The sequence below is a fragment of the Cherax quadricarinatus genome, chromosome 3, assembly GCF_038502225.1.
Source record: "Cherax quadricarinatus isolate ZL_2023a chromosome 3, ASM3850222v1, whole genome shotgun sequence".
NCBI classification, from domain to species: domain Eukaryota; kingdom Metazoa; phylum Arthropoda; class Malacostraca; order Decapoda; family Parastacidae; genus Cherax; species Cherax quadricarinatus.
Window position 1 is genome coordinate 12,903,476 of NC_091294.1, and position 23,598 is coordinate 12,927,073.

Genomic DNA, 23,598 nt, shown 5'->3' on the forward strand with positions numbered 1-23,598 from the left:
CCAAGACAACAGTGCATAAGCGTTCACAATAAAGCTAATAGAATCCTTGGCTTCATATCAAGAAGCATAAATAATAGGAGTCCTCAGGTTGTTCTTCAACTCTATACATCCTTGGTTAGGCCTCATTTAGATTATGCTGCACAGTTTTGGTCACCGTATTACAGAATGGATATAAATTCTCTGGAAAATGTACAAAGGAGGATGACAAAGTTGATCCCATGTATCAGAAACCTTCCCTATGAGGATAGACTAAGGGCCCTGAATCTGCACTCTCTAGAAAGACGTAGAATTAGGGGGGATATGATTGAGGTGTATAAATGGAAGACAGGAATAAATAAAGGGGATGTAAATAGTGTGCTGAAAATATCTAGCCTAGACAGGACTCGCAGCAATGGTTTTAAGTTGGAAAAATTCAGATTCAGGAAGGATATAGGAAAGTACTGGTTTGGTAATAGAGTTGTGGATGAGTGGAACAAACTCCCGAGTACAGTTATAGAGGCCAGAACGTTGTGTAGCTTTAAAAATAGGTTGGATAAATACATGAGTGGATACACTACACAAATAACCCGCACATAAAAGAGAGAAGCTTACGACGACGTTTCGGTCCGACTTGGACCATTGATAAAGTCACACTAACACACCTCTTCCTGCCTATATATAGCTGTCCTGCTCCACCTCTGTTAGTTTGACTTTGTCAATGGTCCAAGTCGGACCGAAACGTCGTCGTAAGCTTCTCTCTTTTATGTGCGGGTTATTTGTGTATTGTTCCAGTCACGGTATTGTGCCTTTTTGTTATTTATTACATGAGTGGATGTGATGTGGGTGGGTGTGAGTTGGACCTGATAGCTTGTGCTACCAGGTCGGTTGCCATGTTCCTCCCTTAAGTCAATGTGACCTGACCTGACTAGGTTGGGTGCATTGGCTTAAGCCGGTAGGAGACTTGGACCTGCCTCGCATGGGCCAGTAGGCCTTCTGCAGTGTTCCTTCGTTCTTATGTTCTTATTTGCACAGTATGCGTATTTTTGCTGTGAGGCATAGTCTTTGTCAACATTACCAGTTTTTATCATTATTAATTGTACCATTCATGAATTGTTTCGCAATTTAAATGAAATTCATGATATTTCAGGATGAAAGAAGAATGCTGGAATCACAAAAGCGTTTAGAGGAAGCCGAGGCTGCAAAGGTTAGACTCTCTGGAGTAGGAACCGAGGCTGAGAGGGCCCCTGTTGTGGAGGGAGCGGTGGGTGGAGAGGTGTTAGAAATAGCTGGTCGGAGGATCAGGCTAAGTGAAGCTGAGAGACAGAACCCAGAAGTGATGCACAAATACCAGTAAGTTGTCCTATCATGTCATGGCCATCAAGTGTAACTTAGGCTTATTCTTCTGAACATATTATATGAGAGCAAGAAAAGTTAATTTTCTGTCTCTGCCTTTAGTGCCTTGGGGTATGTGCTAATAACCCCTTCCTTAATAAGATGGTATTGTAGAGAAGCTTCCTCAAACATTAACCTTTAATTTGTTACCCCCCCCCCCCCTAAAAAAAAAATGAAAACCCTTCTGTGTTGGCATTTTTTTTAATCTGTAATGGTAGAGACAGCATCCTGTAGGCCAACATTAAAGGTTTCATACCAATGATGGAGAGCTCACACAGTTTTGTGAACACTCGACGTCCAGACATGATAGCTGTTGTTGAAACATTTTTGGATAACAAAAAGGCACAATACTGTGACTGGAACAATACACAGATAACCCGCACATAGAAGAGAGGAGCTTACGACGATGTTTCGGTCCGACTTGGACCATTTACAAAGTCACACTAACAAAAAGGAGAGCAGGATGGGTATATATAGGCAGGAGGTGGTGGTAGTAGTAGGGGAGGTGGAAGGAAGTAGTAGTGGGGAGATGGTAAGAGTAGGGGGGCCAGTCAAATACTAACAAAGAGGAGCACTGCAAGGGAGCTAGGTGCCCGCAGAGGGTAAGAGCAAGAACACCAAGGGGGGGAAAACAAATAAATAAATAAAAGGAACAAATACACAGGGCAGAAGAAAGACAACCCAAAGGAGAAAAATGAAAGAGGAAAAGGGGAAGAGGGTGAAGAAGAAAAAGGAGGAATCAGGTTAGGTTACGAGTGTTTTGAGGTTCGGAGCATTTTACAATGTAGTGGGAGAGGAAGGCATCTACAGAGACGAAGCCAGGACTAAGATTCATACAAGGAAAATTGTATTAGGGAGGATTCAACCAGACAGTGACTGTTAAAGTTGGGAGTAGGGAAGACAGTTATAGCAGAAGACCAGTCGGTAGAATGATTGATCTTTGACGTCACAGAAAAGAGCATTGTTAGTGTCGGCAAGCCTAACACAATTTTTGTGCTCCCTAAGTCTGTCAGAAAGAGATCGGCCAGTTTCTCCAAAGTATTGAAGAGGACAGGAGGAACAAGAAATACAGTAGACACCAGGAGCATCTGTAGAGGGAGGAGAGGTATGAATGAGATTAGTGCGAAAAGTGTTAGTCTGGCAGAAAGTAAGTTTGATGTCTAAGGAACGGAGAGAGTTGTTGAGATTAGAAAGACCGGAAATGTAGGGAAGGCAGAGGACAGAAGAGTTCCCAGGAGTAGAGAGTTTGGGAGAGAAGAAACTATGTTTAGCATGTGAGAAGGCAGAGTCAGTGAAATGGGAAGGGTAGCCAAGACGGAAAAATGAATTATGAAGAGTGGGAACTTCAGATTGAAGGAAGTGAGGATCACATATGTGGAGAGCACGGAGAAAGAGGGAGATAAGATCACTTCTCTTGACAGAGGAAGCATGATAAGAAAAGTAGTGAATGTACATGCCACTGTGCATAGGCTTGTGGTAAACGGAAAAGGCAAAACCTGTGTCTAAGTGGTGGACATGAACATCAAGAAAAGGAAGCAAGGAGTTAGATTCCCATTCAGCTTTAAACTTGTGAGTCGAGTACCGTCATAGACGCTAATCGTTTTGTAGTTTTAATTTTTTTTTTTTTTTTTGTCAACAAGTCGGCAGTCTCCCACCGAGGCAGGGTGACCCAAAAAAGAAAGAAAATCCCCAAAAAGAAAATACTTTCATCATCATTCAACACTTTCACCACACTCGCACATTATCACTGTTTTTGCAGAGGTGCTCAGAATACAACAGTTTAGAAGCATACACATATAAAGATACACAACATATCCCTCCAAACTGCCAATATCCCAAACCCCTCCTTTAAAGTGCAGGCATTGTACTTCCCATTTCCAGGACTCAAGTCCGACTACATGAAAATAACCGGTTTCCCTGAATCCCTTCACTAAATATTACCCTGCTCACACTCCAACAGATCGTCAGGTCCCAAGTACCATTCGTCTCCATTCACTCCTATCTAACACGCTCACGCATGCTTGCTGGAAGTCCAAGCCCCTTGCCCACAAAACCTCCTTTACCCCCTCTCTCCAACCCTTTCGAGGACGACCCCTACCCCGCCTTCCTTCCCCTATAGATTTATATGCTTTCCATGTCATTCTACTTTGATCCATTCTCTCTAAATGACCAAACCACCTCAACAACCCCTCTTCTGCCCTCTGACTAATACTTTTATTAACACCATACATTTTCCTAATTTCCACACTCCGAATTTTCTGCATAATATTTACACCACACATTGCCCTTAAACAGGACATCTCCACTGCCTCCAACCATCTCCTCGCTGCTGCATTTACCACCCAAGCTTCACACTCATATAAGAGTGTTGGTACTACTATACTTTCATACATTCCCTTCTTTGCCTCCATAGATAACGTTTTTTGACTCCACATATACCTCAACGCACCACTCACCTTTTTTCCCTCATCAATTCTATGATTAACCTCATCCTTCATAAATCCATCCGCCGACACGTCAACTCCCAAGTATCTGAAAACATTCACTTCTTCCATACTCCTCCTCCCCAATTTGATATCCAATTTTTCTTTATCTAAATCATTTGACACCCTCATCACCTTACTCTTTTCTATGTTCACTTTCAACTTTCTACCTTTACACACATTCCCAAACTCATCCACTAACCTTTGCAATTTTTCTTTAGAATCTCCCATAAGCACAGTATCATCAGCAAAAAGTAACTGTGTCAATTCCCATTTTGAATTTGATTCCCCAAAATTTAGTCCCACCCCTCTCCCAAACACCCAAGCATTTACTTCATTTACAACCCCATCTATAAATATATTAAACAACCATGGTGACATTACACATCCCTGTCTAAGACCTACTTTTACCGGGAAGTAGTCTTCCTCTCTTCTACACACCCTAACCTGAGCCTCACTATCCTCATAAAAACTCTTTACAGCATTTAATAACTTACCACCTATTCCATATACTTGCAACATCTGCCACATTGCTCCTCTATCCACTCTATCATATGCCTTTTCTAAATCCATAAATGCAATAAAAACTTCCCTACTTTTATCTAAATACTGTTCACATATATGCTTCAATGTAAACACTTGATCTACACATCCCCTACCCACTCTGAAACCTCCTTGCTTATCCGCTATCCTACATTCTGTCTTGCCTCTAATTTTTTCAATTATAACCCTACCGTACACTTTTCCTGGTATACTCAGTAAACTTATTCCTCTATAATTTTTACAGTCTCTTTTGTCCCCTTTCCCTTTATATAAAGGGACTATACATGCTCTCCGCCAATCCCTAGGTACCTTCCCCTCTTTCATACATTTATTAAACAAAAGTACCAACCACTCCAACACTATATCCCCCCCTGCTTTTAACATTTCTGTCATGATCCCATCAGTTCCAGCTGCTTAACCCCTTTCATTTTACGTAATGCCTCACGTACCTCCCCCACACTTACATTCTGCTCTTCTTCACTCCTAAAAGATGGTATACCTCCCTGACCAGTGCATGAAATTACTGCCTCTGTTTCTTCCTTAACATTTAAAAGTTCCTCAAAATATTCTCGCCATCTACCTAATACCTCCATCTCCCCATCTACTAACTCCCCTACTCTGTTTATAACTGACAAATCCATACTTTCCCTAGGCTTTCTTAACTTGTTTAACTCCAAAATTTTTTCTTATTTTCATTAAAATTTCTTGACAGTGCCTCTGCCACACTATCATCTGCTCTCCTTTTGCACTCTCTCACCATTCTCTTTGCCTTTCTTTTACTCTCCATATACTCTGCTCTTCTTATAACACTTCTGCTTTGTAAAAACCTCTCATAAGCTATCTTTTTCTCTTTTATCACACTCTTTACTTCATTATTCCACCAATCACTCCTCTTTCCTCCTGCTCCCACCCTCCTATAACCACAAACTTCTGCCCCACATTCTAATACTGCATTTTTAAAACTATTCCAACCCTCTTCAAGCCCCCCACTACTCATGTTTGCACTAGCCCACCTTTCTGCCAATAGTGGGTGGGTGTGAGTTGGACCTGACTAGATTGGGCTACCAGGTCTGGTGCCGTGCTCCTTCCTTAAGTGGAAGTGACCTGACTAGGTGGTCATTGTTCTAGGCCGGGGGGCTGCATGGACCTGCTTTGCATGGGTCAGTAGGCCTGTTGCAGCATTTCTTCTTTCTTATGTTCTTATGTTCACTTTCAACTTTCTACCTTTACACACACTTCCAGACTCGTCCACTAACCTTTGCAGTTTTTCTTTAGAATCTCCCATAAGCACAGTATCATCAGCAAAAAGTAACTGTGTCAATTCCCATTTTGTATTTGATTCCCCATAATTTAATCCTACCCCTACTGAACACCCTAGCATTTACTTCTTTTACAACTTCATCTATAAATACAGTGGACCCCCGGTTAACGATATTTTTTCACTCCGTAAGTATGTTCAGGTGCCAGTACTGACCGAATTTATTCCCATAAGGAATATTGTGAAATAGATTAGTCCATTTCAGACCCCCAAACATACACGTACAAATGCACTTACATAAATACACTTACATAATTGGTCGCATTTGGAGGTAATCGTTATGCGGGGGTCCACTGTATATTAAATAACCATGGTGACATTACACATCCCTGTCTAACACCTACCTTTACCGGGAAGTAGTCTCCCTCTCTTCTACACACCCTAAGCTGAGCCTCACTTCTTTCTTCTTTCAACACCGGCAGTATCACACCGAGGCGGGGTGGCCCAAAAGGAAAAAACAAAAGTTTTTCCTTTCACATTTAGTAATATATACAGGAGAAGGGGTTACTAGCCCCTTGCTCCTGGCATTTTAATCGCCTCTTACAACACGCATAGCTTACAGAGGAAGAATTCTGTTCCAGTTCCCCATGGAGATAAGCAAGAACAAGAACTAGTAAGAAATTAGAAGAAAACCCAGAGGGATGTGTATATATATGCTTGTACATGTATGTGTAGTGTGACCTAAGTTTAAATTGAAGTAGCAAGACATACCTGAAACCTTCCATGTTTAGGAGACAGAAAAAACACCAGCAATCCTACCATCATGTAAAACAATTGCAGGCTTTCATTTTACATTCACTTGGCAGAATGGTAGTACCTCTCTGGGCGGCTGCTGTCTACCAACCTACTTCCTAGCTGAGCCTCACTATCCTCATAAAAATTCTTTACAGCAGTTACTAACTTACCACCTATTCCATATACTTGCAACATCTGCCACATTGCTCCCCTATCCACTCTATGCAATAAAAACTTCCCTACCTTTATCTAAATACTGTTCACATATATGCTTCAATGTAAACACTTGATCTACACATCCCCTACCCACTCTAAAACCTCCTTGCTCATCCGCAATCCTACATTCTGTCTTACCTCTAATTCTTTCATTTCTTATCATTTGCACAACATCCACGCACATTCAGACTTCCCACTTTGACAATTTTCTTATTATTATTTTTAGTAATTATTATAGGAAAAGGGGTTACTAGCCCATTGTTCCCATCATTTTAGTTGACTTTTACAACACTTATATTCTATATATACATTAAATTCCATCTTCCATGTATCAGTGTGTTTCCTTAGTTTCATCAAGTCTTTTAGGTACTGTCATATTTTTACTTTTAATTATCATAGGTGATGCTCATGGGCTAGTGCAAAGATGAGTAGTGGGGGGGTTGAAAAGAGTTGGAATAGTTTTAAAAATGCAGTATTAGAATGTGGGACAGAAGCTTCTGGTTATAGGAGGGTGGGGGCAGGAGGAAAGAGGAGTGATTGGTGGAATGATGAAGTAAAGGTGAAGAGAGTGGTGAGAGAGTGCAAAAGGAGAGCAGATGATAGTGGGAGAGGCACTGTCAAGAAATTTTAATGAAAATAAGAAAAAATTTTGGAGTGAGTTAAACAAGTTAAGAAAGCCTAGGGAAAGTATGGATTTGTCAGTTAAAAAACAGAGTAGGGGAGTTAGTAGATGGGGAGATGGAGGTATTAGGTGGATGGCAAGAATATTTTGAGGAACTTTTAAATGTTGAGGAAGAAAGGGAGGCGGTAATTTCATGCACTGGCCAGGGAGGTATACCATCTTTTAGGAGTGAAGAAGAGCAGAATGTAAGTGTGGTCGAGGTACGTGAGGCATTACGTAGAATGAAAGGGGGTAAAGCAGCTGGAACTGATGGGATCATGACAGAAATGTTAAAAGCAGGGGGGATATAGTGTTGGAGTGGTTGGTCCTTTTGTTTAATAAATGTATGAAAGAGGAGAAGGTACCTAGGGATTGGCAGAGAGCATGTATAGTCCCTTTATATAAAGGGAAAGGGGACAAAAGAGATTGTAAAAATTATAGAGGAATAAGTTTACTGAGTATACCAGGAAAAGTATACTGTAGGGTTATAATTGAAAGAATTAGAGGTAAGACAGAATGTAGGATTGCGGATGAGCAGGGAGGCTTCAGAGTGGGTAGGGGATGTGTAGATCAAGTGTTTACATTGAAGCATATATGTGAACAGTATTTAGATAAAGGTAGGGAAGTTTTTATTGCATTTATGGATTTAGAAAAGGCATATGATAGAGTGGATAGGGGAGCAATGTGGCAGATGTTGCAAGTATATGGAATAGGTGGTAAGTTACTAAGTGCTGTTAAGAGTTTTTATGAGGATAGTGAGGCTCAGGTTAGGGTGTGTGGAAGAGAGGGAGAATACTTCCCGGTAAAAGTAGGTCTTAGACAGGGCTGTGTAATGTCACCATGGTTGTTTAATATATTTATAGATGGGGTTGTAAAAGAAGTAAATGCTAGGGTGTTCGGGAGAGGGGTGGGTTTAAATTATGGGGAATCAAATTCAAAATGGGAATTGACACAGTTACTTTTTGCTGATGATACTGTGCTTATGGGAGAGACTAAAGAAAAATTGCAAAGGTTAGTGGATGAGTTTGGGAATGTGTGTAAAGGTAGAAAGTTGAAAGTGAACATAGAAAAGAATAAGGTGATGAGGGTATCAAATGATTTAGATAAAGAAAAATTGGATATCAAATTGGGGAGGAGGAGTATGGAAGAAGTGAATGTTTTCAGATACGTACTTGGGAGTTGACGTGTCGGCGGATGGATTTATGAAGGATGAGGTTAATCGTAGAATTGATGAGGGAAAGAAGGTGAGTGGTGCGTTGAGGTATATGTGGAGTCAAAAAACATTATCTATGGAGGCAAAGAAGGGAATGTATGAAAGTATAGTAGTACCAACATTCTTATATGGATGTGAAGCTTGGGTGGTAAATGCAGCAGCGAGGAGACGGTTGGAGGCAGTGGAGATGTCCTGTCTAAGGGCAATGTGTGGTGTAAATAATATACAGAAAATTCGGAATGTGGAAATTAGGAAAAGGTGTGGAGTTAATAAAAGCATTAGTCAGAGGGCAGAAGAGGGGTTGTTGAGGTGGTTTGGTCATTTAGAGAGAATGGGTCAAAGTAGAATGACATGGAAAGCATATAAATCTATAGGGGAAGGAAGGAGGGGTAGGGGTCGTCCTCGAAAGGGTTGGAGAGAGGGGGTAAAGGAGGTTTTGTGGGCGAGGGGCTTGGACTTCAAGCAAGCGTGCGTGAGCGTGTTAGATAGGAGTGAATGGAAACGAATGGTACTTGGGACCTGACGATCTGTTGGAGTGTGAGCAGGGTAATATTTAGTGAAGGGATTCAGGGAAACCGGTTATTTTCATATAGTCGGACTTGAGTCCTGGAAATGGGAATACAATGCATGCACTTTAAAGGAGGGGTTTGGGATATTGGCAGTTTGAAGGGATATGTTGTGTATCTTTGTACATATATGCTTCTAAACTGTTTTATTCTGAGCACCTCTGCAAAAACAGTGATAATGTGCGAGTGTGGTGAAAGTGTTGAATGATGATGAAAGTATTTTCTTTTTGGGGATTTTCTTTCTTTTTTGGGTCACCCTGCCTCGGTGGGAGACGGCCAACTTGTTGAAAAAGAAAAAAAAAAAAGTGATTTTGGGAAATGTTGAGTGAATGCGTGGGGAGTTTTGAACCAAGTGTGAGAGTACTTGTGGTTGGGGATTTCAATGCTAAGGTGGGTAACAATGTTGTGGTGGGAATAGTAGGTAAATTTTGGGTGCCAGGGAAAAATGAAAATGGGAGCCTTTAATTGAACTATGTGTAGAAAGAGGTTTTTTAATAAGTAATACATATTTTATGAAAAAGTGGATAAGTATACAAGGTATGATATAGCACGAAATAAAAGTAGTTTGTTAGATTATGTATTGGTGGATGAAAGGTTGATGGGCAGGCTTCAGAATGTACATGTTCATGGAGGGGCAACTGATATATCAGATCATTATTTAGTTTTAGCTATAGTTAGAGTAAGAGGTAGATGGGACAAAAGAAATATGGCAACAGCAAGTAAGAGGTGAAATTGTATAAACTAAGGAAGGAGGAAGTTACAATGAGATAAAACCAATTATTGGCAGAAAGGTGGGCTAGTGCAAATATGGGTAGTGTGGGGGTTGAAGAGGGTTGGAATAGTTTTAAAAATGAAGTATTAGAATGTGGGGCAGAAGTTTGTGGCTATAGGAGGGTGGGTACAGGACGAAAGAGGAGTGAGTGGTGGAATGATGAAGTAAATTGTGTGATAAAAGAGAAAAACGTTTCTTATGAGAGGTTTTTGCAAAGCAGAAGTGATAAGAGAAGGGCAGAGTGTAGGGAGGGTAAAAGATAGGTGAAGACAGTGATGAGAGAGTGCAAAAGGAGAGCAAATGATAGAGTGGTAGAGGCACTGTCAAAAAAATTTGCTGAAAATGAGAAAAAAATTTAGAGATCAACAAGTTAAGAATGGCTAGGGAACATATGGATTTGTTAGTTAAAAACAGAGTTAGGGAGTTAGTTGATGGGAAACTGGAGGTATTGGGTAGATGGCGGGAATATTTTGAGAAACTTTTAATTGTTGATGAAGAAAGGGAGGCAGTAATTTCATGCACTGACCGGGGAGGTATAACATCATTCAGGAGTGAAGAAGAGCAGGATGTGAGCGTGGCGGAGGTGCGTGAGGCATTATATAGAATGAAAGGGGGTAAAGCAGCTAGAGCTGACGGGATCATGACAGAAATGTTAAAAGCAAGGGGGGGGGGATAGTGTATTAGAACAGTTGGTGTTTTTGTTTAATAAATGTATGAAAGAGGGGAAGGTACCCAGGGATTGGCAGTGTGTGCATAGGTCCTTCATATAATGGGAAGGAGGACAGAAGAGATTGTAAAAATTATAGGGGAATAAGTGGGCGAGATGTTATCAACAAATTTTGTTGAAAATAAGAAAAAGTTTTGGAGTGAGTTTAACAAGTTGAGGAAGCCTAGAGAACAAATGGATTTGTCAGTTAAAAATAGGAGAGGAGAGTTAATAAATGGAGAGTTAGAGGTATTGGGAAGATGGAGGGAATATTTTGAGGAATTGTTAAATGTTGATGAAGATAGGGAAGCTGTGATTTCGTGTATAGGGCAAGGAGGAATAACATCTTGTAGGAGTGAGGAAGAGCCAGTTGTGAGTGTGGGGGAAGTTCGTGAGGCAGTAGGTAAAATGAAATGGGGTAAGGCAGCCGGGATTGATGGGATAAAGATAGAAATGTTAAAAGCAGGTGGGGATATAGTTTTGAAGTGGTTGGTGCTATTATTTAATAAATTTATGGAAGAGGGTAAGGTACCTAGGGATTGGCAGAGAGCATGCATAGTTCCTTTGTATAAAGGCAAAGGGGACAAAAGAGAGTGCAAAAATTGTAGGGGGAGAAGTCTGTTGAGTATAACTGGTAAAGTGTATGGTAGAGTTATTATTGAAAGAATTAAGAGTAAGACTGAGAATAGGATAGCAGATGAACAAAGAGGCTTTAGGAAAGGTAGGGGGTGTGTGGACCAGGGGTTTACAGTGAAACATATAAGTGAACAGTATTTAGATAAGGCTAAAGAGGTTTTTGTGGCATTTATGGATTTGGAAAGGCGTATGACAGGGTGGATAGGGGGGCAATGTGGCAGATGTTGCAGGTGTATGGTATAGGAGGTAGGTTACTGAAAGCAGTGAAGAGTTTTTACGAGGATAGTGAGGCTCAAGTTAGAGTATGTAGGAAAGAGGGAGATTACTTCCCAGTAAAATTAGGCCTTAGACAAGGATGTGTGATGTCACCATGGTTGTTTAATATATTTATAGATGGGGTTGTAAGAGAAGTAAATGTGAGGGTCTTGGCAAGAGGCGTGTAGTTAAAAGATAAAGAATCACACACAAAGTGGGAGTTGTCACAGTTGCTCTTTGCTGATGACACTGTGCTCTTGGGAGATTCTGAAGAGAAGTTGCAGAGGTTGGTGGATGAATTTGGTAGGGTATGTAAAAGAAGAAAATTAAAAAAGAATACGGGAAAGAGTAAGGTTATGAGGATGACAAAAAGATTAGGTGATGAAAGATTGGATATCAGATTGGAGGGAGAGAGTATGAAGGAGGTGAATGTATACAGATATTTGGGAGTGGACGTGTCAGCGGATGGGTCTATGAAAGATGAGGTGAATCATAGAATTGTTGAAGGGAAAAGGGTGAGCAGTGCACTTAGGAGTCTGTGGAGACAAAGAACTTTGTCCTTGGAGGCAAAGAGGGGAATGTATGAGAGTATAGTTTTACCAACGCTCTTATATGGGTGTGAAGCATGGGTGATGAATGTTGCAGCGGGAAGAAGGCTGGAGGCAGTGGAGATGTCATGTCTGAGGACAATGTGTGGTGTGAACGTAATGCAGAGAATTCGTAGTTTGGAAGTTAGGAGGAGGTGCGGGATTGCCAAAACTGTTGTCCAGAGGGCTGAGGAAGGGTTGTTGAGGTGGTTCGGACATGTAGAGAGAATGGAGCGAAACAGAATGACTTCAAGAGTGTATCAGTCTGTAGTGTAAGGAAGGCGGCGTAGGGGTCGGCCTAGGAATGGTTGGAGGGAGGGGGTAAAGGAGGTTTTGTGTGCGAGGGGATTGGACTTCATGCGGGCATGCATGAGCGTGTTTGATAGGAGTGAATGGAGACAAATGGTTTTTAATACTTGACGTGCTGTGCTGTTGGAGTGTGAGCAGGCCAGACTTGAGTCCTGGAGATGGGAAATACAGTGCCTGCACTCTGAAGGAGGGGTGTTAATGTTGCAGTTTAAAAACTGTAGTGTAAAGCACCCACCTGCCTTGGTAGGAAACGGCCAGTGTGCTAATAATAAAATAATAAAAAGTTTACTGAGTATACCAGGTAAAGTGTACGGTAGGGTTATTATCAAGAGAATTAGAGGCAAGACAGAGTAGGATTGCAGATGAGCAAGGAGGCTGTAGAGTGGGTCTTTAAACAAGCTGGTGGTATCCCGCTGATGCGGGGTGGCCCAACAAGGAAAACAAAAGTTTCTCATTTTAACTTTAGTAATGTACACAGGAGAAGGGGTTATTAGCCCCTTGCTCCCGGCATTTTAGTCGCTTCTTACGACATGTACGGGTTACGGAGGAAGAATTCTGTTCCACTTTCCCATGGAAATAAGAGGGAATAAACAAGAACAAGAACTAGTAAGAAAATAGAGAAAAACCCAGTGGGGTGTGTATATATATGCTTGTATATGCATGTTTAGTGTGACTTTAGTGTAAGTAGAAGTAGCAAGATGTACCTGAAATTTTGAATGTTTATGAGACAGAAAAAAAATAGCAGCAATTCTACCGTTATGTAAAACAATTACAGGCTTTTGGTTTACACTCACCTGGCAGGATGGTAGTAACTCCCTGGGTGGTTGCTGTCTACCATCCTATTACCTAGGTGAAGAACTCTTGATCCAAGTAATTAGAGCTACTCTCCCTTTCAATCACATTGATTATCTCCCATTTCCTAGGCAATATATGACGCCTACAGTTTTAATACTTTGTTATGGTTACAATAGTATAATAATCACTGAAGCTATCACCACTTGACCGAGACAAATGTATTGAATGATTGTTTTATTATGCTTTAACAATTTAAAACTTATTTTACCTAAATGTTATGAACTTATGAGGGGAAAGTCCAAAGAAAGTGAAACATTCCCTGTGCATTGTTTCATAAGTCATCAGCCCTGTGGCTGGGCTACAGGGTTAGAACAACTATGAGGTCTTGCTTTCATTTGACTAATGATAATGTTACATGCATGACCTCTGCCACCTTGGTCACCTGCAATTCTGTTAGTCCCTCTCTTTAACCCTTTGAGGGTCGACAGGCCCTCTCTGAGACTCGTTCTCAGGGTCAGCCAAATTTAACCCTTTGACTGTTTCCGACGTATAAATACGTCTTACGAGCCAATGTTTCTGACGTATTTATACGCATAAATTCTAGCAGCTTCAAATCAAGCAGGAGAAAGCTGGTAGGCCCACATGTGAGAGAATGGGTCTCCATGGTCAGTGTGCACCATATAAAAAAAATCGGGGAGCCAGTGGTGCATTGTGGGAATGCCATTTCAGTTGTCCTTTTTCAGCATGTCTAGCGGTAAGAAATATGTGATTCCCCAGCAAATCTGGGACTCTTCTCTTCCCAAGTGATGCTCTAACACAGATGGAAGTGTCAGTGAAGATCAATTTCATGATTTGGAGGAGTTTGAGACCAAAAGCAATGGAGGAGGAGGAGGGGGAGGAGGGGAGGAAGAGGAGGAGGAGGAGGAGGAGGAGGAGGGAAGGAAGAGGAGGAGGAGGAGGAGGAGGAGGAGAAGAGGAGGAGGAGGAGGAGGAGGAAGAAGAAGATGTAATAATATTGTTCCCTTGAAGCAAGAAAAAAAAAAGTCCACCCCATGACAGTGACAAGATAAGGGGAGATAACATCTGATAAGAGCTGACTTTGATGAGCATAAAGGAGGGTAATATTACATGACCATCGCCCTCCCTTTGTTTTTGCTGGTACACAAACATTTCTGTCTGTCTATTTGTCTGTCTGTCAAGCTCCCTGTCTGTCCATCTAGCTCTCTGTCTCAGAGAGAGCCACAAGACTGTGTCATCACGTTTACTCACATCTTCAAGCAGAGTATAGCACTTTGTCTGGATTTCTTGGGTTATCCTAGGTAATTTACACTATGTATACTTGTATTTATGTGTACCTGTGAGACAGAGATAGGCAGACAGATAGAAAGAGAGACAGATTGAAAGATATAGAATGAGGGAGAAAGATAATTAGATAGAATGGAGGAGGGGAAGCAGCATCCGACCCCATTGTTTTGACAGGCGGAAGGGGTAATGACTAATGAGACAATATGTCACTTTGACAGCTGCCGACTTCTGACTCAAAACAATTATAAGCCACACACTCGCACACAAGACAAGGAGGAGGAGAAGGAGGAGGAGGAGAAGGAGAAGGAGAAGGAGAAGGAGAAGGAGAAGGAGAAGGAGAAGGAAAAGGAGGAGGAGGAGGAGGAGAAGGAGAAGGAGGAGGAGGAGAAGGAGGAGGAGGAGAAGAAGGAGAAGGAGGAGGAGAAGGAGGAGGAGAAGGAGAAGGAGGAGGAGGAGAAGGAGGAGGAGGAGGAGGAGAAGGAGGAGGAGGAGGAGAAGGAGGAGGAGGAGGAGAAGGAGGAGGAGGAGGAGAAGGAGGAGGAGGAGAAGGAGAAGGAGGAGGAGGAGGATGATTGTTTGTTTGTTTTTGTAAACAAGTTTTGTAAACAATATATTGATAATTATGTTTGTGTGCTTATTGTGTTGTATACAACGAGTGTATATATATACATTGCACCTTACTTTGGTCTCATAGGCCACATAAGTTATGTGAAAAAATAAAATAGTGAAAAAAACAAAAAACCTTCAATTACAAGTAAACTAAAGTTTACCGGGTGAGCGGCAGTCGCCGCTGTTGCCATACGCGGCTCATTTTCTGCAAACTTCACGGCTCTATATCTCGGTAAGTACCGATGGCAAAAATTTTTTTTTTGGACTAAAACACTCGGAAAAATAATCTTAACATTTTCATAAGAAAAAATAATTTTTTTTTTTTTGAATATTTGGCGACATAGAATGACAGTTTCAGAGAGGGGCCTGAAACAGTCAAAGGGTTAAAAAAAAAAAAAAAAAAAAAAATTCTTATGAAAAGATAGGGGATCTTTTCCCGATCATAATGACACCAAAAGTATGAAATTTGATGGAAAACTTACGGAATTATGCTCTCATGAAGTTAGCGGTCTCGACAATGTTTACGCATCGGCGATTTTGCTCACTTCGAGCCCCATTTTCGGCCAATTCCACTGTACTTGTTTACATAAAACATGAATATTTTGCTAGAACTTCATTGTTTCCATCGAGTGAGTGCAAGAAACCACCCATTTACCAATTTGAACTATCCAGTACAGTGGTCAGAATTTAGCAATTTTGCTAAATTTCAAAAGATGCCAATTTCCGAATATGGTCCAGAATAAATAAGAAAGACATTCCTGGCACTAAAATGACATTTCCTCTGTTCATTAGTCACGTCTCAAGGCCCCTCTTACATTCTTTTGCTTTCCACTTTGAATTTTTATTCTCACAAAAAATAAAAGATTTACTGTTATGCAGACTACTGCATTAGTGTAAAAAATGGTATAAATAATATTGGCACACTTGCGAAAGAATATTAGACTCACTTGTTGACGTGCATTGGACGCTTGGCATGATTTGTTTACTTTTGAACTTTGGTAAAAATCGAACATATCTGCTACTTTGAGCTCAATTTCAAGGTACTTTTCATTGTAAAACCAGTCAAAATCATCTCAATTTCTGTAATATGTCTTCCATTCTATAAAATGAGACCAAGAAAACTAGAATACAACAATAAATACCATACGAAAATATAGTGCAAAGTCGCTGTTTTATTCCAAAAAAACGGTCAAAGTTTTTTTTTTCTCATTATGCACTGTGTGCTGCAGGATTTTTTTTATACTGTGCACACTGACCACATAGACCCATTCTTTCATATGTAGGCCTACCAGCTTTCTCCCACTAGATTTGAGGGCGCTAGAATTTAGGCGTACTAGTACGTCAAAAACCCTGGGTCGTAAGCCGTACTAGTACGGCTGAAACCCTCAAAGGGTTAAATTATGTTCTCTCAGTATAGAATTCTGTTTGAAGATGCTTAAGTATGATATTGCTCATGCTTGCATGAAGTTTTGTCATCAGTCACTTTTGTATAGAAAAGCTTGTTACATGTCAGTACTAATGCAAGGGCTTTTAATTTATGTACAATAGTAGTAGCAGTATTGTATATGCTGTTCACAAAATACAGTGGACCCCCGCTTAACGATCACCTCCCAATGCGACCAATTATGTAAGTGTATTTATATAAGTGCATTTGTACGTGTATGTTTGGGGGTCTGAAATGGACTAATCTACTTCACAATATTCCTTATGGGAACAAATTCGGTCAGTACTGGCACCTGAACATACTTCTGGAATGAAAAAATATCGTTAATCGGGGGTCCACTGTACATACAATACTAATTTACGCTGTTAAGAGAATTGAAAAATATTTTTTTTGTTTGCAACATCAAGTGACATGCATTATTTTCTAATATTGATCAATAACAATGCTATTAAATCATGTTAAGCATCTGTAGGTGATATTTATATAAAAAAAAAAAAAAAATTTAAGTAGTACAGTATTTGCAATAAATTAATGTTTTTTCTTCCATGTTTAATACTTTTTTTTAATCAAGAGGAATTAATTTTTTTTGTCTCAATTCAGAGAAATTGCCAAAGCCAAGGAAAGGCTTTCCAGAATGGAGGAGGTGATGGAAATGATTGCAAATGCCAAGAGGAACAATCAGAACTTGAGAGAAGTCATCCCACCAGACTACTTGGCCCTCCTGGAGGAAGCTGAGGTTGTTACTGCCTTGCTATGTTTTTTTTTTTTTTTTTTTTATTAATTAAGATTTTTTTATTAACACATCGGCCGTTTCCCACCAAGGCAGGGTGGCCTGATAAAAAAAAAAAATTTTATTATTATTATCACACTGGCCGATTCCCACCAAGGCAGGGTGGCCCGAAAAAGAAAAACTTTCACCATCATTCACTCCATCACTGTCTTGCCAGAAGGGTGCTTTACACTACAGTTTTTAAACTGCAACATTAACACCCCTCCTTCAGAGTGCAGGCACTGTACTTCCCATCTCCAGGACTCAAGTCCGGCCTGCGGGTTTCCCTGAACCCCTTCATAAATGTTACTTTGCTCACACTCCAACAGCACGTCAAGTATTAAAAACCATTTGTCTCTATTCACTCCTATCAAACACGCTCACGCATGCCTGCTGGAAGTCCAAGCCCCTCGCACACAAAACCTCCTTTACCCCCTCTCTCCAACCTTTCCTAGGCCGACCCCTACCCCGCCTTCCTTCCACTACAGACTGATACACTCTTGAAGTCATTCTGTTTCGCTCCATTCTCTCTACATGTCCGAACCACCTCAACAACCCTTCCTCATTATTCAATCCATCACTGTCTTGCCAGAGGCATGCTTACACTACAGTTATAAAACTGCAACATTAACACCCCTCTTTCAGAATGCCACTGTACTTCACATTTCCAAGAATCATGCCTGGCCTGCCGGTTTCCCTGAATCCCTTCATAAGTGTTACCTTGCCTTGCTTACACTCCAGCAGCATGTCAAGTCCTAAAAACCATTGGTCCCCATTTGCTCCTTTCACGTATGCTTGTGTGAACATGTTACAGATTTGTACACTCTCTAAGTCATTCTATTAAGTTCCAGCCTCTATATATCCAGTCCATCTCGGTAACCCCTCCTCAGCCCTCTGGATAATAGTTTTGGTAATCTTTCTACTCCTCTTAATCTCCTGACTACAGATTCTCTGCATTATATTCACACCACACATTGCCCTCAGATATGACATTTCCACTGCCTCCAGCCTTCGTGTTGCAACATTCACCACCCATGCCTTACACCCATACAGGAGCATTGGAGCATTATTATAACTATACTCTCGTACATTTCTCTCTGTTTTTATGGGTAAGGTTCTTTGCTCCACAGACTCCTCAATACACCACTCGCCTTTTTTCCATCGTCACTTCTATGATTCTCCTCATCTTTCAGGGGGTTGTGCTTCAATGTCGTTCCCCTCCTTTATTTTTTGCCCAATTTCTTTTATTTTTGGTGTACATTTAGAAGTGCCAACAAACAACAGAGAACAAAAATATTTACTGATTTTGACATATGGCAGCATGGCATGACAAATTGGCACCACGAGTGACACTTCTGACAATTCTAACTGTTAGAATACGTCTAAAAGGAATATTTAATGGATACAGTTCATCTAATATACCTTATTATTATGGTGAAAAAAAATACATTTGGTGTGCTTTTTTGACATTCACCAAAATATCTGCCTTTTACCCACCACAAAATGAAAAATATTTGAGATATTCCAAAAAGTTCACTTTTGTCAATTCAAACACACTTCATTTTATATTGTCTGTGAAAATCATTTCAGTCCAATCATTAATAATGGTCCAGTGACAAGCAATAGACCAAAATCCTAGTTTCGAGATATTCAGGTAAATGCGCGGACTAGCTAATTACGTCAAGAAATAAAAAAAAAAATGACGATAATCGCGCTACTTTGGGTTTATGCGATAGAAGTGATTTCTTTTTGTTTCCCTGTGTTAAAAACACCATTTTCTGTAGTGCTACCAGAGGTAGCATAGAAAACCCTTCTCTTATAGGGAGGATTTAGCGTAATCATTTCATCAACTTCGGCCACCACCTCCAGGTATAATATACAAATATTATTATTTTAGCTGGCTTTCTTATCTTTTATCCAAGTTATATTATGCATACTATCATTACTGAACAAATGATATAAACAGAAAAAGGATATTAGTAATAATAGCGTCAGTATAAGACATCTTGTGAGTGGTGATCAGATTGTTGTCATGGCTACTGGTTGTTGCATCATCATTCAAGCTTCTCCCTCTTCTGATATAAGCTCCTCCTACATTGTAATGATATTAAGTGGTAAATTTAGTGTATTAGAAAGAAAAATAGACAGAAAATTAAAAAACAAACAAAAAATATATAAAAAATTCACCTCGCACTTACGCATATATTTACCTGGCAGGTCATCACCTGACATGTTTCAAGTAGCTATAATTTGCTTTAGAAACATCGTATTACAATGGGGTTTTCACCAAAATGTTCCCAGATACTTAAACTATTTTTCTGTAAACAAAACCCTAAATCATATTTTTTTGTATATTTATCATGAGCGCGTCGAAATTGAAGCACAAGCCCCTTCATAGACCCTAGGCCCATCTGCTGACAGATCTACTCCCAAATATCTGAATACATTCACCTCCTCCATACTCTGTCCCTCCAATCTGACATCCAATCTTCTATTACCTAATTTTTTTTGGTATCCTCATCACCTTACTCTTTCCTATATTCACTTTTAATTTCCTTCTTTTACATACCCTATCAAATTCTTCCACCAACCTCTGCAACATCTCTTCAGAATCTCCCAACAGCACAGTGTCATCACCAAAGACCAACTGTGAAAACCCACACTTTGTGTTAGATCTTTATCTTTTAACCCCACACCTCTTGCCAACACCTGAGCATTCACTTCTCTTACAACTCCATCTATAAATATATTGAAGAACCATGGTGACATCACACATCCTTGTCTAAGGCCTACTTTTACTGCGAAATAATCTCCTCGCCTACATACTCTAACCTGAGCCTCACTCTCCTTGTAAAGACTCTTCACTGCTTTCAGTCACCTACCTCCTATTCCATACATTTGCAACATCTGCCACAATGCCCCCCTATCCACCCTATCATACGCCTTTTCCAAATCTATAACTGCCACAAAAACCTCTTGACCCTTATCTAACTACTGTTCACCTGTATGTCACTGCAAACACTTGGTCTACACACCCCCTACCCTTCCTAAAGTCTCCTTGTTCATCTGCTATCCTGTTCCATAATAATCTAAACCCATATGAAAAAAGTAATATTGCCATTTGTTTGAGAAAGTTCATCATTTATGTGAATAAAAATACAAAAATACCGTTTATTTTGTGTTTAACTTATAAGCTGAATTGGTCAAACAAATCAAATTATGTTATACATTTTTTTTTTAATTTATGCTTAGATACATGTAAGTAATTTAACAAGTCATTCAAATTGTGAATAGTGCACTAAAACTAACGAAAATCTTTCTTGAAAGTAATATAACACATAATGTAATTTAGTCCTACCTCTGTCTGTTTATGGTTTTCCTAAATTTAATTAAGTTATTCAAATTCAAAGTTTATTCTCTATAAAGATTACAATGTTGAATTTACAGAATTTGGTTGTTGTGTGGTTTACATGTAGTTAAATAATGATTACAGAGTGTACCACTAGAACGCCTAGCATGGCTAGGCATTTCGGGCAGACTTAGTTTAATTCCTTATTTTAAAATATTACAAATTATGAGGTAAGTTGGTATTATGGCTAAGTGACTAAATACTAGTTTGTGAGTTTAGCAATGTGAATGCTTTTGTTTTGGCACAGTACATAGTTTCAGTATTGGAGTATCATAGGATTCATTATTTTAAGATTGAGATTAATATTTCTGTTTATGGTCAAATGGGTGAGTGAGTGTAAGTGTGAACCACCAGGTGGTATTCGTGTAGTTAGTTGATGGGGTTTATCAGGGAGATAAGATGTTTTCTAATGGTAGTTTTGAAGGTGATGAATGTGTCTGCAGTTCTAGAGTTCTCAGGTAGGGTGTTCCAGAATTTAGGGCCTTTGACATACATTGAATTTTTGTAAAGGTTTAGTCGGACATGGGGAATGTCGTAGAGATGTTTGTGTCTGGTGTTATGCCTGTGGGTTCTGTCACAACTATCAAGAAGCGTTTTAGGTCAACGTTGATATTTGAGTTTAAGGTCCTGTAGATGTAGATTGCACAGTAGTAAGTGTGGATGTACTGAACAGGGAGTAAGTTTAGATCTATGAAGAGTGGGGGGGTGTGTTGCCAGGGATGGGATTTAGTGATTATTCTTACTGCAGCTTTTTGTTGGGTTATTATTGGCTTTAGGTGTGTTGCTGCAGTTGATCCCCAGGCACAAATAGCATAGGTGAGGTATGGATAAATAAGTGAGTGGTATAGTGTGAGAAGGGCATTTTGCGGCACGTAGTATCGTATCTTGGAGAGGATCCCAACTGTTTTGGATAATTTTTTTGGTTATGTGTTGGATATGGGTGCTGAAATTCAGGTTGTTGTCAAGGTATAGGCCTAGGAATTTGCCCTCATTATGTCTGGTAATTAGAGTGTTGTCGATCTTAATGTTAATTTGTGCATCTCCTGCTCTGCTACCAAACATAATATAGTAGGTTTTGTCAGTGTTAAGCGTAAGTTTATTGGCTGTCATCCAAGTCGATATTTTGATCAGCTCCTCGTTAACAATGGTGTTGAGGGTGGCAAGATTAGGGTGAGAGATGACATAAGTCGTGTCGTCAGCAAAGAGAATGGGTTTCAGGTGTTGGGATACGTTTGGAAGATCATTGATGTATATGAGGAAGAGCAGGGGACCAAGGACACTTCCCTGCGGAACTCCAGTATCAAGTGGCCGTGTTGTTGATGCTGTGTCTTTAATGGTAACATACTGATACCTATTAGTAAGGTAAGATTTGAAATAAGCAAGCGCATGGCCTCTTACACCGTAATGGTCAAGTTTGTGGAGTAGGATGTCGTGGTCTACTGTGTCAAAAGCTTTTCTTAGGTCAATAAAAATTCCTGGTGGATATTCCTTATTTTCCAATGCTGTGTAAAGCAGATCTAGCATTTTTATGATTGCATCATTAGTGCTTTTATTTTTCCTAAATCCAAATTGGCAGGGGTTGAGTATGTTTTGTCCTGTTATAAATGAATATAGTCTCCTGTGCACGAGTTTCTCAAAGATTTTGGATAGCAATGATAAGTTTGATATTGGCCTATAGTTGTTTAAGTCTGTAGGGTCACCACCTTTATGTATTGGTGTAACCCTTGCCATCTTGAGTAGTTTCGGGAAGGTGCTAGTTTCTAGTGACTTGTTAAAAAGTAATGAAATAGCATGCGAAAGTTTATGGGCCACTCGCTTGTACAGTAATGGTGGGACATTAGACAGATTCCCTGAGTTGTTTTTAAGTGACTTTATAATCTCAGTGACTTCCGAGGGCTCAGTTGGTGCAAGATAGAAGGAATTTGGGAAATTCCCATCTAGGTAGTCCCCGGCATGGGCATTAGTATGTGGGATTTTATTGGCGAGATTAGATTCTATGGTTGAGAAGAAGTCGTTTATCTTGTTAGCTGTGTCAGTGGGATGTAGTGGTGTTTCATTAGGTTTAGTTAGGACAATATTCTTGGTTTTTTTCAGTTTGTGGGTCCCTAGAATCTGAGAGAGTGTTTTCCAGGTCTTTTTTATATCTCCTCTAGTGTCTGTGAATCTACTGAGTAGTATAGTTGTTTGGCTTTCTTTATTACTTTTGTGAGAACTGATGAATAGTGTTTAAGAATATCTTTGTGTATTAAGCCCTGTCTTTATTGCTTTTCATATTGGTGTTTCTTGTCAATGGATTTCAGAATGGTGCTGGTTATTTATGGGCAACCAAGCCGTTTGTTTGTGATCTGTTTCGTTTTTATAGGACAATGTTTGTTGTATAGTCTAAGTAATTTGTTAAGAAAAATGTCTGTCCAGTCATCAATACCATTGGCCTTGGAGAATTCTGTAGGCCAGTCAACAATCTCTAGGTCAGTTGTGAACTTCCTTATTGAGGCCTCGTCATGGAGTCTAAATGAGACTTTGTTGTATTCAAGTGGTGGTTTATTAATGTTTGTCAGGAGGAAGGTAGGGTAGTGGTCTGTAGTGCTATCTGTGATTATCCCTGATTTAAGGGGGGCTAGTATATTGGTCCATATGTGGTCTGTTATGGTTGCACTTGTCTCAGTGAGCCTGGTTGGTTTAGTTATTGTTGGTATGAGAAGTGTGTTGTTCATATTGTTGATGAAATCAGTTACAGGCTGATCATCTAGTAAGCCAAGGTTGATGTTGAAGTCTCCAGCTAAGAGAAGGTGGTGCTTATTCATTTGTCTGTTTGTTATTAGTGACTTTAATTTCTCACTGAAATTTGGGATGTTTGTGTGAGGTATCCGGTAAATGGCACCGATTGTTATAGGTG

The 23,598-nt window shown here is 40.0% G+C and overlaps 1 protein-coding gene across 5 annotated transcripts in view; it reads left to right on the plus strand.

The window, feature by feature from the left end:
- Positions 1-1,099: 1,099 nt before the first annotated feature.
- LOC128706599 (uncharacterized) overlaps positions 1,100-23,598 on the plus strand; it is a 482,754-nt gene continuing 460,255 nt past the window's right edge. For all 5 annotated transcript variants that reach the window (XM_070090188.1, XM_070090200.1, XM_070090197.1 and 2 more), the window contains exons 1-2: positions 1,100-1,329; positions 17,125-17,260. In XM_070090188.1, the coding sequence (XP_069946289.1) occupies positions 1,106-1,329; positions 17,125-17,260 (360 nt within the window). In that variant the 5' untranslated portion in view covers positions 1,100-1,105. The remainder of the gene's footprint in view (positions 1,330-17,124; positions 17,261-23,598) is intronic.